Below are 12,821 nucleotides of genomic sequence, written 5' to 3' on the forward strand. Positions count from 1 at the left end.
TAGTTAATACCATATTATTTTGTTTGCTTAGAAGATCCAAACTGCAACTTTATTAAAATTAAATAAAATTTATTTTAAAACAAAATTTATTATTGAAAAATTAAATTATCCAAATTATTATTCAAATGATATTAATAATAATAATTATGAATTATGTGATATAAATAATAAAACTATTGCATCAATGCCATCTTTTGTTAGTATATGGCATTTTAGAACATTTGCTAATTCTTATAGTTTTGATGAAGATTTTTTTTATGAAAATATATTTATGTGTGATTATTATAATTTAAAGAATTTTTTAGAGAATAAGGAATATTATTGTAAAATAGAACCAAATTATTATTCATTTGAACCAGAAGATATTTTGATGAATACCAATTTAGCCATATATTGTTTTAAAAATAATTTACATATTGATTATTGTATTTCAAGGTTTATTGTGGTTTGTCCTGAAGAGTCTATTAGTTTATACAATCAATATAAACCTTTTCTTAGGTATCTTGAGTATTCTAGGTGTGTGCAAGAATTATATTCAAAAGTTGATACAAAATTATTTCATTTATTTGCATATTATTCAATTATTGATTTTATTTATTCTATTCAAGATGATTTATTTTTAAACAAATATTTCGAACAAAAATATATAGAATATAATGTTTTTGAATATTGTAAGCGAATGAAGAAACATAATGAGTATATAAAAGACAAAATCATTATTAATGTCTTTGATATTGCAAATTACAAATATTATTAGCCGTATTGATCATCTGTCTATTTTGTATGTATGTTTGGATGTTGCCCGATAGGAAATAACAAGTATCCACAAATTTGCTGCAAATATTCTCAGTAAAAAAAATAGATATTATTTGGACTATTCATTTCAATTACTTTTGCGCAACAACACCTTGACTCTAGCAATGATTTAGAGGGCCAACTTACAGTCGTATATGATATGGCGCAAAGTTCTATTGAAGACATATAGGCGACTTAAAACCACTCCATTCTTTGCGACTAGGTGCTACATGTAGGGGAATGTTTTTGCAGCCATTTCAATTCATGTAGAAATCATGAACACGCTTAGTGTGGCTTCACGAATTCAAGCTTTTATTCAGCTTTTGGTTATCTGTATACCGCCAGGAATTGATAGTACGCCTATTGGAAAATTTCTTTGTGAATTTTAAATTTCTAGAATTGCAAATAATGGAGCATATCAAATAGCTACTCACATATATTTGATGGCCAAAACATTGCTACCCAATTAAAGAAACAACAAACATCACCTTAGTAATCTATGTATATACAGATCTTATTAGTTTTAATTTACGGACTACCCTATTTCAATCAGAGTTTTGCGAGATGTGCTGTAGATATTGCTCGGCCAAACAGACGAGAACGCTTGCATCAAAAGCAATCGTATCACGCTCCAAGACCAAGGCTTCAAAGATTAAGCATGCTATCCAACCAGCAGGGAAATGAGAACCTCAATAATGAAGATGATGATGACCAAGTTTCATTTCGGAAATTTGCCACCCATGAAGAGCTAGCCAATTCCAAATTTTGGAAAAACCTTCAACGAGCAAAAGATACGCAGCTAGCCCAATCCACAGCCGCAATTATCGAAGACAAGAATACAACATATATCTTTGCCGAATCCGAATTTCAAGATTCCGATGATGACTCAGATAATGACAATGAAGCAAAAACTCAAGGATTACGTAAATCTAGAGCTATTAAACTCATTGAAATCAGTTTTGGACCCAGAAAGTCATTCAACAGGACTGTCCCCCTTACTGGATGTATTACTATGAGAAACGCCAGTCCAAGTATTGGTCAGCTAAAAATGAGGTCATTAAAGTTGTCAATTCCTCAGGATATATATGTCAAAGGAACGCTATTTGCTCTCACGGCTTCATTTGGTGCCGGTGCCACCGGATTATCATTATATAGAAGCAAGAGTACTGGAATTGTCTGTCGAGCCGAGACTGGAGGTAGAGTACAAATCTTCAAGACTGAGACATTTGCATTTTTCCCTGAGGCAAGAATGAGGCATGTAGTCTATCGGAAAGTGAAGAAGAAGGTTATGAGTAGAAATAGGACAAGGGTGTTTAGGAGGGGAAGATGGAAGAAGATGCAGACTAGTTTGAGGTATAATAATTTAGGAGTTATTTTCCTTGATTTGAGTAGTGGTGAGAGACCATATTGTGAATCCAGAAATGAGGAATTGAGGTGTGGACTGAATATGTCACCCAGGCAGATATTTGAAGATATTGAGTTGCCAGGGGATGATAAGAAAAAGGTCGAGTTACCACAGGAAGGAGAAGACGAAAACAATGACGTCCCCTCTCCTGAAGAGAATGAAGAATACGATGATATTGAACCTCCGGAGGAGAAAGAAGGCGATAACGAGATTCCAAGGGGCGAAGAAGACGATGGAGATGGAGTACCAATTGAAATGGAAGATGACAACATAGACATACCTGAGGAACCAGAAGAGTACAAGGAGGATGATTCTCCTAAACATGAAGTATTTAAGGAAGGGAAAAAAGGATATAAGCTCATCTGGCAATAGTACGGATAAAATTGGCGATATAGAATAATGCATAAATTGTTATTTTTTTTATATTAAAATTATAAAACCTGTCTAAAATAAGAAATTGTACACCAAGAACTGAAAAAAACGAGTAAAATTGAGCATCTGATAACGTTTCTCTTCTATTTTGTAAAAGCATAGACGTTGCCTGTTCTAACATTCTTCGGTGAAGTATACAACAAGCTCAAGAGCGACAGTCTTTCCATCGTCCAAAACTGTATCAGTAAGCACAGTAGTTGTGCTATAGTCACCTGGAGGAATGACTAGTTGTCCCGCAGCAGTAGATGCAGGTTCAGGCGCAGATTCAGGTCCAGGTGTAGGTAAATCGACATTTGGATTAATGGTTGTTGTTGCAATCAAGAAGGTTTCGCTAGTTTCAACCCCTTCATCATTGACGTATACGAAAACTTCCCCATAAATATATTCCTCGGCGGTTACAGTGGAGAATGCAGTTTCAACTGGGGTAACCAAACTGGTGACGGTGGTTTCGTATTCCATCTCAGTGGTTGCTGCTGCAAGGGATAGCAATGAAGTAAAAATCAACGAAAGCGGTTTGAATTGCATTGTTATTGTAAAGTTCTATGAATGTGTGTAAATGGGTATAGTAGTTGGTATCTATTGATATGTACTTTGGTATAAATCAAAAATGCTAAAAAGCAATCAAAAAAAAAATAGCTGGAGTAAAAGAAAAATAAACAATAGAAAGGAAGAAAGGTCTTTTTTAAAAGGTTATATATATATAGAAAAGGGGGATATGGCATTGAAGTGGCCATATGGTTTCTTATAAATAAGATTGAATTTGTTCATAGTATACAAACCACCAGCAAGAAAAAAAAATCTCAACAAGCAAAATTTTAACAATAAGAATCTTGCATAAAAAATATTTCCATAGCCAGCGCAGAAAAATTCTAAAAAAATAAAAGTTGCAAAGAAATAAACTATACGTCTGTTGCGATGTCAAGAAAAGAATTCATAACCAATTCACTCCTTATTTTAAACTGAATCTCGGTATAAATAGTGTTGCTCGTGGTAAGGTATCAAGGTCGTATGTGTGACCATACTTACCAAATAAGGTGGAAAATTAGGAGAAAGGCGACGAAGTTAATCTGGACGATCCCTTTCGCTAGGACGAACCATCTGATCCTGAATTTTCTTTGTATTTGACGACTACAATGTTCGCTAAATTAGAAGGAGATTACTTGAACCGTATTTTTAACAATCCTCTTTTGTTGTAATTACGGCCAGACTTCTTTATCAAATGATTTATTGTTCAATTGTTCTAGACAATTCGGCTATTCGCTATTCCTCTACGTAAATTACCGCAGTGATTCATGAGTAATGATTGACAAATTTCCTGTGCGCTTTTGTTGCTTTGGTTAGAGCCCATGTTGAGTTGAAGAAACTTAAACTTTCTCCTCCGTCAGCTAACAAACACCATATTAATTACCAGATTTTTCTTTGAAATTGACTTTTTTCTTGATTTAAGTTATCTTGCTTAATCAAAATTAGATTCTGCCAAACAAAAAAAAATGGCGTTTGGGTTACATTCACTTGCCAAGATCTCCTCACTCCTCATGATGTAAAATCTCTCAATTTTTATTTCTTTAATACGTGTAATGATATAAACTTTAACAAGCAAAAAAAAACAAATTTAATTCTTGGAATTGTTAATTTTTATTATTGGTTGAGAACTTGCTTGACAATATTTGAAATGCTACGTAATTTTCTTTGGATAGAAAAGATACTAAGAACATTCAAAATGATCATGACGCGATTAATGCATATTAATGCAAGCTTGAAATTAAAAATATAGAATAATTCTATTTCCTTAGGAGATCTGGTGACAGTAATGTAACAACTGTATGCATTTTTAGATTTAGGTATAAGCTTATTGTTATTCACATTGCAAGCAATATATGTTCGATTTCGGAATTTAAGTCAAATGCAGTGGGTGGATTAGATTCGAAATTGCTGGCAATTGGCACAATATAAAGTCACTCCAATTTTGGATCACTGCTCGGAAACTCAAATTGAATAAAATAATATTTATAATTAAAAAAATAATTGGCCGCAGAATGTGCAGCCAATGTTGCAAAAAAACAAAAGAAATCAATTGCGCGATTTTGCTGGAACATTGTACCGAGCCTAGAGTAAAAAGGTAAGTTTATAACGCTTAAATCTTAGCAATCATTCCAAGACTTATACATTAACTGACCAAGAAATTGACTGATGAAGCATTATTTTTTAGTGGCAATTGACTGTACTGCTTAGGTTTATATTGAAAGCATTTCACCTGAACATCTTTTTCTACCCCTTCCAATGCAGACCCCTTTGGCCATGATAGAAGAAATTGATATACCCCCAATCAATATAGTGTCAAAATGACCCACCTTCAGTAACAAGATTAAATTTATGGTTAGACAAATAGGATTACAGGCTTAATATACTTGGGATCAACACATTGAACCCAGACCGAGTAGCAGTAGGAAGTATTAGCATATTTCTGTTATCCAGAAAGGATCTCAAAATGTCTAGTAGAAACTAGAGAAGTTGGGTGTGATATAAGCTAGTTGGTATCGCCGAACCAAATGTATTCCTTTTGATATATCACCGATATATCACCGAATGAGTTACTTTGATATATCGCAGAGTATCACCGAGTGTATCCTATATTATCTGTTAATGCCGGTGTTATCGCCGAGAGGTTAATGCTTAGTTTCCGAATCAATATAAATACCCTACACAATCCCTCTTCTTCTATTGTGTATCTCATCTAATCAACAACACTTACTTAAACCGACAGAACTTTTATATTATATTGGGGGGATTTTCAATTTTGTTTAGTTGGTCACCTTCTTAGATTGGAAGACTATCAACCGAACCAGCGCCTTTGAGAAGTAATATACTATTAAATAGTATTTTGAACCACTTTTATATTCATTTATAACTTGCTTTGAAGTGTATTTTATATTATAATCTCCCAAAAGTTATTTTAGCTAGCCAATGAATGTCAACTCTAAAGATTCACCAATGAAAGATGCTAATGTCCTTGTTGACTTTCCAGACGAGATATGGCTCCAGATCTTTAAGCATTTATCAACGTTTGACCTTTTCAAGTTCCAATTGTTAAGCAAACGGCTCAGGAATCTCAACAACCAAATATTATGGCACTCGATTTACGTTTACCATCCCTACGTCTGCCGTGCTGGTAATCCCTGGAATAAACATACATGGATGAGTATGGGTTCATTTTTACATTTGTCAAGATCTGGGAAACTTAAGCCCCGATTTATGAAAGAATTGATATTTTATGGCGATAACTACATGTGTCTTGAATGGTACAAGGAGTTAACAAAGACCCTTCATAAATGTAATATAGCCTGTTTCCAAGTTGGTCAATTCCAAACTCGAAAGAATTATTATTGGACTAAAGTTGGCCACTTTTATGTATCCAAGAGACAAGGGATTGAAGATCATCTTGATTTTCATTTAATTAGGAGTCTACGAATTGGCGAGGTAGATCCGGAATTTTACCAGACCGTGCTTCCGAGATTCATACTGTTGAAATCGCTCCATATTGATGAACCTGTGGCATTTAAACTAACGAAAAGACTACGCTTGAACACTTTATTTCTTGGGAGTTCAAGAGACGTGAATAACATTATCGACAATTTTTGTTGGCAGAAGTTGGAGTCATTGCTGCTTCAAAAGGTGCCCCGAAACTGGCATAAATTGAGTCAGTCACTTTTTTCGATAAAGGAGATCGAACTTGACGGTACAATAAAGCACTTGCCGCGTTACTCTCTCAGTGAGGTTCATTACTTAAATCGTATCCCGGAGGACGACTTGAAGTTTTTACCATATCATCCAGTTACTCATTTATCGGTCGATCTGTATACCGATTATGATCAAACATTCAAGCTAGCGGAAACGATTGAATCGTTAAGAACATTGAGGGTTGCAATGACAACACTCCGAATTGTTCGTTCAACGGGTATTACTCAATTTGTAGAAACCGAAGCTAGAGAGTTTATGTAATTAAGGTAAATATGCCCCTTGGGACTTTACCGAAATCTGTACATGTTGAAATTCTTTATGTTTGGCAAGCGCCTAAAGGTACTTTTCTTTAAATATATACCTACTGTGTTTTCGGTTGTTGCCATTTGTATTGGTTGCAAATGATAATTTCTAATAAATCGCCTTCTTGTGAGTATTGCGCTCTTATAAGAAACTGCCACAGAGCTCTCAGAAAACGCAATAGAATGTAGATGCTCTGGCAACCCCACCAACAAAATTTAAGAAAGAATATTAATTAACAAACTAGGTTTAAGTTTAAAAAGGATTGGAAAAGGTTTTAGTGGGCCACTCATAGCCACTTCCAGGTACCGAAGCGGAGAAACTAATTATCCGCTCAAACGAATTTACTTGAGAAAGAGAGAGGAAATCTTCTAGCATCCGCGCTGGATGGGTGCTGGGGAAAGATATAAGAAGTGGCTAAGTCGCTGGAATTTTTGAGAAAGAGACAAGCTTAAGCAAATAAAAACAGCTTTGGCGGAGGAACGAAATTTTGGCTGGTCCAAAATCATCTTTCTTCATCAAGGGCAGTTGGAAGTCGATTCGCGGCTACAGCCATTGGCAAATTCCATAATTCCATGAAAATATCAACTCTAGATATTACGAAAAGTGTCGTTACCTTTACCACCTCCGACGATTTATGGTTCGAGATCTTTAGGTTCTTACTCACATATGATCTTGCAAAGCTTCAATTGTTAAACAGAAGACTTAATAATTTAAGCAACGAAGTATTATGGCACTCCATTCACGTCTACCATTCCTTTGACATACTTGCAGCAGGTCCCTGGAACAAGTATACGTGGATGAGTATGGGTTCATTTTTACATTCGTCAAGATCTAGAAAGCTTAAATGAGAATTTATCAGACAATGTATATTTTAGGGCAATGACTACTTGTCGTATGATTGGTTCCTCAGCTTAACAAATGAGTTTCATAAGTGCAAAGTGTCTTGTTTTCAGAACTAATTGTCATCATTTTGAGTAATTATTTTTTTTTGATGTCTATGGGATGTTGTATTCCTTATGTTGTAAGTACTGAATTAAAATGTTTGCCAACAGAAGGCAATAGAATAGAAGCTAAGTTAAATGAAAGAAGCTTAAAATGGAAGTGGACTATCCAAAGTAATTTGTTTGTGTGTGTGGGGGCAGGTGGGGGCTTGGGGGATTGGTGATAAGGGAGGAATTGATAAAAGTAAATTGAAGTATGTCAGTTGGATTCTCTGTTGTTTTTTCATCCACCCCTTTTTAGTTTGGAGAACAATCAATTGAACCAACCCCTTGGACGAACGACTTTCCGGAAAATGGACCCATCAAATTTTCAGTTTATTTTGAACAATTTTCATCCTCATTCAAAACTTATTTTGAAGTACATTTGATATTATACTCCAACAACCATTTCAGCTTGCTAATGAATGTCAAACTTAAAGATTCACCAATGAAAGATGCTCACGCCTTTGTGGACTTTTCTGACGAGGTATGGCTCCAGATATTTAAGTATTTATCAACTTTTGATCTTTTGAAATTTCAATTGTTAACTAAAAGGCTCAATAATCTAAGTAATCAAGTATTATGGCACTCGATATATGTGTATCACCCCTCCGACATCCGTGCAGGCAATCCATGGCGCAACCATACGTGGATGAGTATGGGTTCATTTTTACATTTGTCAAGATCTAGAAGGCTTAAGTCCCAATTTATGAAAGAATTGATATTTTATGGCGATGAGTACATGTCCGTTAACTCGTTGCTACGTTGGCAAAAGGAACTTAATAAGTGTTGCATAAGTTGCTCCAGACTTACTAAGACCCTCGTTATCTTGAACACTTTCTGGACTAAGGTTGGTCACCTTTATGTATCAAAGAGACAAGAAATAAAACAATTTTTAAGTGCCTATCTAATTAAGAGCCTAAGGATTGGAGTGGTAGATTTAGATTTTTACCAAAATTATCTCCCGCAATTCACTCGGTTAGAGTCCCTCTATATCGACGATCCGGTGTCCTTTGAAGTCAAGGTAAAACTTAGTTTGAAGACTCTATATCTTGGAAATACAGCGGATGGCTGGATTATTTATAAGATTCTTCAAAATTTTGACATACTGAAATTGGAATCGTTGCTGATTAGAAAGGTCCCTACAAACTGGAATGAATGGAGTCAGAACCTTGTTTCAATTAAGGAGATTGAACTTGAGGACACGATAAAGCATTTGCCGTATTACTCTCTCGGTGAAGTCCATTACATCAAAGATATCCCGTATAGTGACTTGGAGTTTTTAAAGTATCATCCAATAACTTATTTGTCAGTGGGCAGTCCCTCTAATGTTGATCCATCAAGTATGACAGTATTGAAGAGCATCCCCACTATAAGAAAATTGAAGTTACACGATAAGGCTTATAGAGTTGAGTGCTCGATGGGAGATGCTCGATTCACTGAAATAAAAACGAGCTACGATTTTGAATAAAGTCGTTAATTTGATTGAAATCAAGGAGGTATTTGCTTAACATTTTTCAAATCCAAGCCTACCAACCTCAGTATGGGGAGATTACCTTTGCTCTGACCAGACAGCTTGCTACAAGAGTCGAAAATATCGATAATTTGGATATGATGGTGGGATCGGTCTCATTGAAGACCTTGGAATCGGTAGACATAGTATTCTTATAATTAGCCACCTTTTCTTTATATATTATTTGTTTCCCTAAATCTATGACAAGATAAATATGATTAATTGCTATAAATATCCATTAAACAATCGATCTACTGGTAAATTTCTGTCCATGTATTGGCACAAATTCAACAATCGTTCGATTATTCACATTTGAATATTACAGTTTAGCTCAAAGAAGATTCCAGCCAATTCCACTGTACTAGTTCGGTAACCTGTTTGTGAACTGCTCACAACTTCCATGACTAATCCTTCATCTCTTCATCGACATCAATATTAACCCCATTAGGAGGATCAGTCCGTTTCTTTATATCATTTATGCTATCAACCAATCTCGGAAACTCCTTTCCCAACTTCTCACCCAACACATCTCTCAATCTTCCAAATCCCTGCATCTTCCCCTTTAATCTAGCATTACTCTTTGCCGTAACTTCTATAAATTCACGAGTATAAATATCCGGATTTCTTCCATCTTCAATATATGATATCACATCAATTGGAATTGGATACTGATTTGTATATGGACTTGAAGTTAAGCCAGATAGTTGACTTACTACTTGATTTGTCTTGTGGATTAATGCTGTATGTGATTGTTGTGTACCTTGATTGTCATGAACTAATACTCCTAGTTCTATAAATGATTCCATTAGGGACAGAAGTTGTTCTGCGGTTGCTATTAAAGGTTCATTGTCTTGTTTGCTTGGATCTAGACTTGCGGTTGTCATTTGTGTTTGATGGATTAATAATGGTTTTATATGGATTATGCCCTGGGCAGGTTTGTTTGGTTGTATGCTCATGGGAGTAAAATTAATTTGGGTATGCAAAAAGTTTTTCCGTGGTAGAAAATTAAAAAATTGCAATTTTATTAATAATCTTAGAAAGTTTAACTAACCAACCTTTTGCTATACATATTAAGCTATATATTAGATAGTATGCTAATTACATTGAAGTATAATAGAGACAAGTATTTGGCGCTTATAGAATCTAAAGAGAAGGCTTCTACGGCGACTAAAATAGAAGACACCAATGGTATCACCACTACCCCAATTACAAGGACGAGATCAGCTTCTTCTGTAAATATATCGACAACCACACCTAAACCCACAAAGATAGTGACATTTCGATACAACAGCAGTATATACAAGTCGCCCTTAACTTCACGATTATCGCAGAGAAGGACGAGGAATAGAACTCCCACACCGCAAAATAGTCTTGGTACAACAACTGGTGAAATTAATTTTAGCAGCAGCATACCAAACACTTCTGCTGGAACATCCCTAAATTCAAGTCCGATTAAGCAACTACAGCTACCAGAGACACCAAGTTATATCGAGGAAGAAGGAGAGGAAGAAGTAAAACAAGAAGTGATTGAAAGAGAAGAAGACGAAGAAGAAAATTTATTCAGTCCCTTTGGGATTCCTTTACCCTCCAAGACAAAGGATTCTGAAGATGCACTTAATTTCATGTATAAATACAACGAATTATATCATATACACAATAATAAAGACGTTGAAGCTAACGATAAGATTTCGGCAATTGAACATAATCAAGCAGTAGAGAATGTATGGTTTGATAGTCTAAATATAGTAGCTGATCGGTTACACTTTTTACGAGAAGCATATAAAGCCATTCAATTAGTGAAGAAAAAGAAATTAACTGGGAAATTCGATGTTCTATTACCTGTTAGTTCCCCCATTGCTTCCACTAGGGTTATTGGGTCAGACATGCCAAGTAGTCCAAAGTCATCAAATATGGATCTGAATGATTTATATAGTATGAGAATCGAATCAGGGAAACGATTACTTGAGGGATATGATGAGGAAGAGGAGGATGGTGCAATGGAAGAGGATGAAGAGAGTGAGAGTAGTCATACTGACACCTCTATGGCGATGATGGCAAGACGACAAACCCGTAGTAAGACCTCAATATAGTGTTTCTTTGTGTATAGTGTAATAAATTGGAACAAGTAGACCCCCCCTTAAGAGTTGTCGCGACCTAATTTCAGACACAGATAATGAAAAAAAAAACTTCCACTAAAATGCCATACAATTTCATCATTGTGGCCAAAACCAAACCAAGCCATTAGTCCATCTATACTCAATCAATCATCATGAAGCCAGTCGTGTCCACATTCCAAGCGTACTGTTGTACGATATTATCTGCATTTGGTATTGTCATATTGTCAATAATTGGATTCCTATTCAAAACAAATAGTGAATCGTTTATGGGTTCAATAAATGATCCTGAAGATGGAGCTGCAGTTGCATCAACTGTATTTAAAGCTGTATTTGTTTATTTGGCATTCTTTGCATTCTGTGGGTTACAAATTGTTTTGATTAAGAGACAGAATAGAATACAATTGAGTTGATAAGAAATGAATACATCCATATTCACGTCATCTTCCCATTTCAGTTCTTAGCCTTTCCTGGCGACATAATTCAGAGACACAGTAGACAGAGTAGACAGTATAATGATTGATAGTCTAATACGAAATTTCTGTTTATAGAAAAATAAATAACACTATTTACGATTACATAAATACAAACCCGAAAGTCTCTCTCACAACATTGGAACACTTTCCTTTCCCTCTTTCCATACCACACCACCCTTCCAATCACAAATATCAAGAACAATCTCTCTCACATGATTCACTTCCTCCCTGGTCGCACCATTATTCATGGCCCCTCTTAAATGCCCCTTCACCTGAGGATTCACATCTTGGGGTATCATACACGCAATAGCAGAAAGCGAAGTCTCTTTGGGTGGTAAGATATCAACAAAACTCAATAAGGGCGAATAGACATGATGGTAAATATAATTCCATAAATCAGGATATGCATCCATTAACTGATTCTTAATTCGATGATTGATTTGATTGGTATATATCGCATTCCAAAAATCCGACCCACGAGATAATTGTTTTGAGACTTGATGATAATCAATCCGTTCTGGGGTGATGGTTCCGTCTATGAACGATTCATGCTGATCTCCGGGGTGTGTTTTTAGAATCGATTCACGTTTGAAGGTTGGAGCGGGGATGAGTTGGGATGGAGTGGAATTTTTGAGGGCGATTAGACTGTTGATTGCTTTGGGCATACCTGACATGACACTGGTTTTTAGGAGGACTTCTCTTAGTTTGTCTACAATGGTTTGTTGTCGGACTTTACAGGGTTCAGGAGTATTGTCTCTTCTCTTTAAACAAGTTGCAACTGTAGTGCTGGGAGGTAATTCGGTTTCCAAAGTCTCTTCATTCCCTTCTAACACATCAGTAGCCAATTGAAGGACGTATTCATCTGCTATTGCTTGTTCATAAGGACAGAATTCAAATAATTGTTGATTCAACGCAAATCGTAAAACGGTAGTTATCTCGGATGTTAAATTAAGTTCAGAAAAACATGCAACAGTATATAAATACCAAGTATCGTGTAATTCTGGATATGAATACGCCAACTTGATGAGTCTTTCAGGAGTTAACACTGGCATTTCTATATCTATA

At 35.5% G+C, this 12,821-nt stretch overlaps 8 protein-coding genes across 8 annotated transcripts; 5 read left to right on the forward strand and 3 right to left on the reverse strand. All coding sequences in view use genetic code 12, as the record gives it.

Moving 5' to 3' along the window:
- Window positions 1–1,453: 1,453 nt before the first annotated feature.
- J8A68_003365 (uncharacterized protein) lies at window positions 1,454–2,572 on the forward strand (the record flags this gene model as incomplete). The annotated part of the gene is made up of 1 exon (XM_049407213.1): window positions 1,454–2,572. One exon carries the CDS (start codon window positions 1,454–1,456, stop codon window positions 2,570–2,572), a length of 1,119 nt encoding a protein of 372 aa, XP_049263326.1.
- A 174-nt stretch (window positions 2,573–2,746) lies between these two features.
- On the reverse strand, window positions 2,747–3,157 carry J8A68_003366 (uncharacterized protein; the record flags this gene model as incomplete). The annotated part of the gene is made up of 1 exon (XM_049407214.1): window positions 2,747–3,157. One exon carries the CDS (start codon window positions 3,155–3,157, stop codon window positions 2,747–2,749), a length of 411 nt encoding a protein of 136 aa, XP_049263327.1.
- A 2,439-nt stretch (window positions 3,158–5,596) lies between these two features.
- On the forward strand, window positions 5,597–6,631 carry J8A68_003367 (F-box protein; the record flags this gene model as incomplete). Its single annotated transcript, XM_049407215.1, has 1 exon — window positions 5,597–6,631. The coding sequence occupies one exon, from the start codon at window positions 5,597–5,599 to the stop codon at window positions 6,629–6,631; it is 1,035 nt and encodes a 344-aa protein (XP_049263328.1).
- A 1,443-nt stretch (window positions 6,632–8,074) lies between these two features.
- J8A68_003368 (uncharacterized protein) lies at window positions 8,075–9,124 on the forward strand (the record flags this gene model as incomplete). The annotated part of the gene is made up of 2 exons (XM_049407216.1): window positions 8,075–8,309; window positions 8,637–9,124. The coding sequence occupies 2 exons, from the start codon at window positions 8,075–8,077 to the stop codon at window positions 9,122–9,124; spliced, it is 723 nt and encodes a 240-aa protein (XP_049263329.1).
- Window positions 9,125–9,570: 446 nt separating this feature from the next.
- Window positions 9,571–10,122, reverse strand: MED10 (mediator complex subunit; the record flags this gene model as incomplete). Its single annotated transcript, XM_049407217.1, has 1 exon — window positions 9,571–10,122. One exon carries the CDS (start codon window positions 10,120–10,122, stop codon window positions 9,571–9,573), a length of 552 nt encoding a protein of 183 aa, XP_049263330.1.
- Window positions 10,123–10,257: 135 nt separating this feature from the next.
- Window positions 10,258–11,256, forward strand: J8A68_003370 (uncharacterized protein; the record flags this gene model as incomplete). Its single annotated transcript, XM_049407218.1, has 1 exon — window positions 10,258–11,256. One exon carries the CDS (start codon window positions 10,258–10,260, stop codon window positions 11,254–11,256), a length of 999 nt encoding a protein of 332 aa, XP_049263331.1.
- Window positions 11,257–11,435: 179 nt separating this feature from the next.
- On the forward strand, window positions 11,436–11,693 carry J8A68_003371 (uncharacterized protein; the record flags this gene model as incomplete). The annotated part of the gene is made up of 1 exon (XM_049407219.1): window positions 11,436–11,693. One exon carries the CDS (start codon window positions 11,436–11,438, stop codon window positions 11,691–11,693), a length of 258 nt encoding a protein of 85 aa, XP_049263332.1.
- Window positions 11,694–11,884: 191 nt separating this feature from the next.
- J8A68_003372 (uncharacterized protein) lies at window positions 11,885–12,808 on the reverse strand (the record flags this gene model as incomplete). Its single annotated transcript, XM_049407220.1, has 1 exon — window positions 11,885–12,808. The coding sequence occupies one exon, from the start codon at window positions 12,806–12,808 to the stop codon at window positions 11,885–11,887; it is 924 nt and encodes a 307-aa protein (XP_049263333.1).
- Between the last annotated feature and the right edge of the window lie 13 nt (window positions 12,809–12,821).

Source organism: Hemisphaericaspora subhashii, assembly GCF_019202705.1.
Source record: "Hemisphaericaspora subhashii strain CBS 10753 chromosome Unknown scaffold104, whole genome shotgun sequence".
Lineage (NCBI taxonomy): Eukaryota > Fungi > Ascomycota > Pichiomycetes > Serinales > Debaryomycetaceae > Hemisphaericaspora > Hemisphaericaspora subhashii.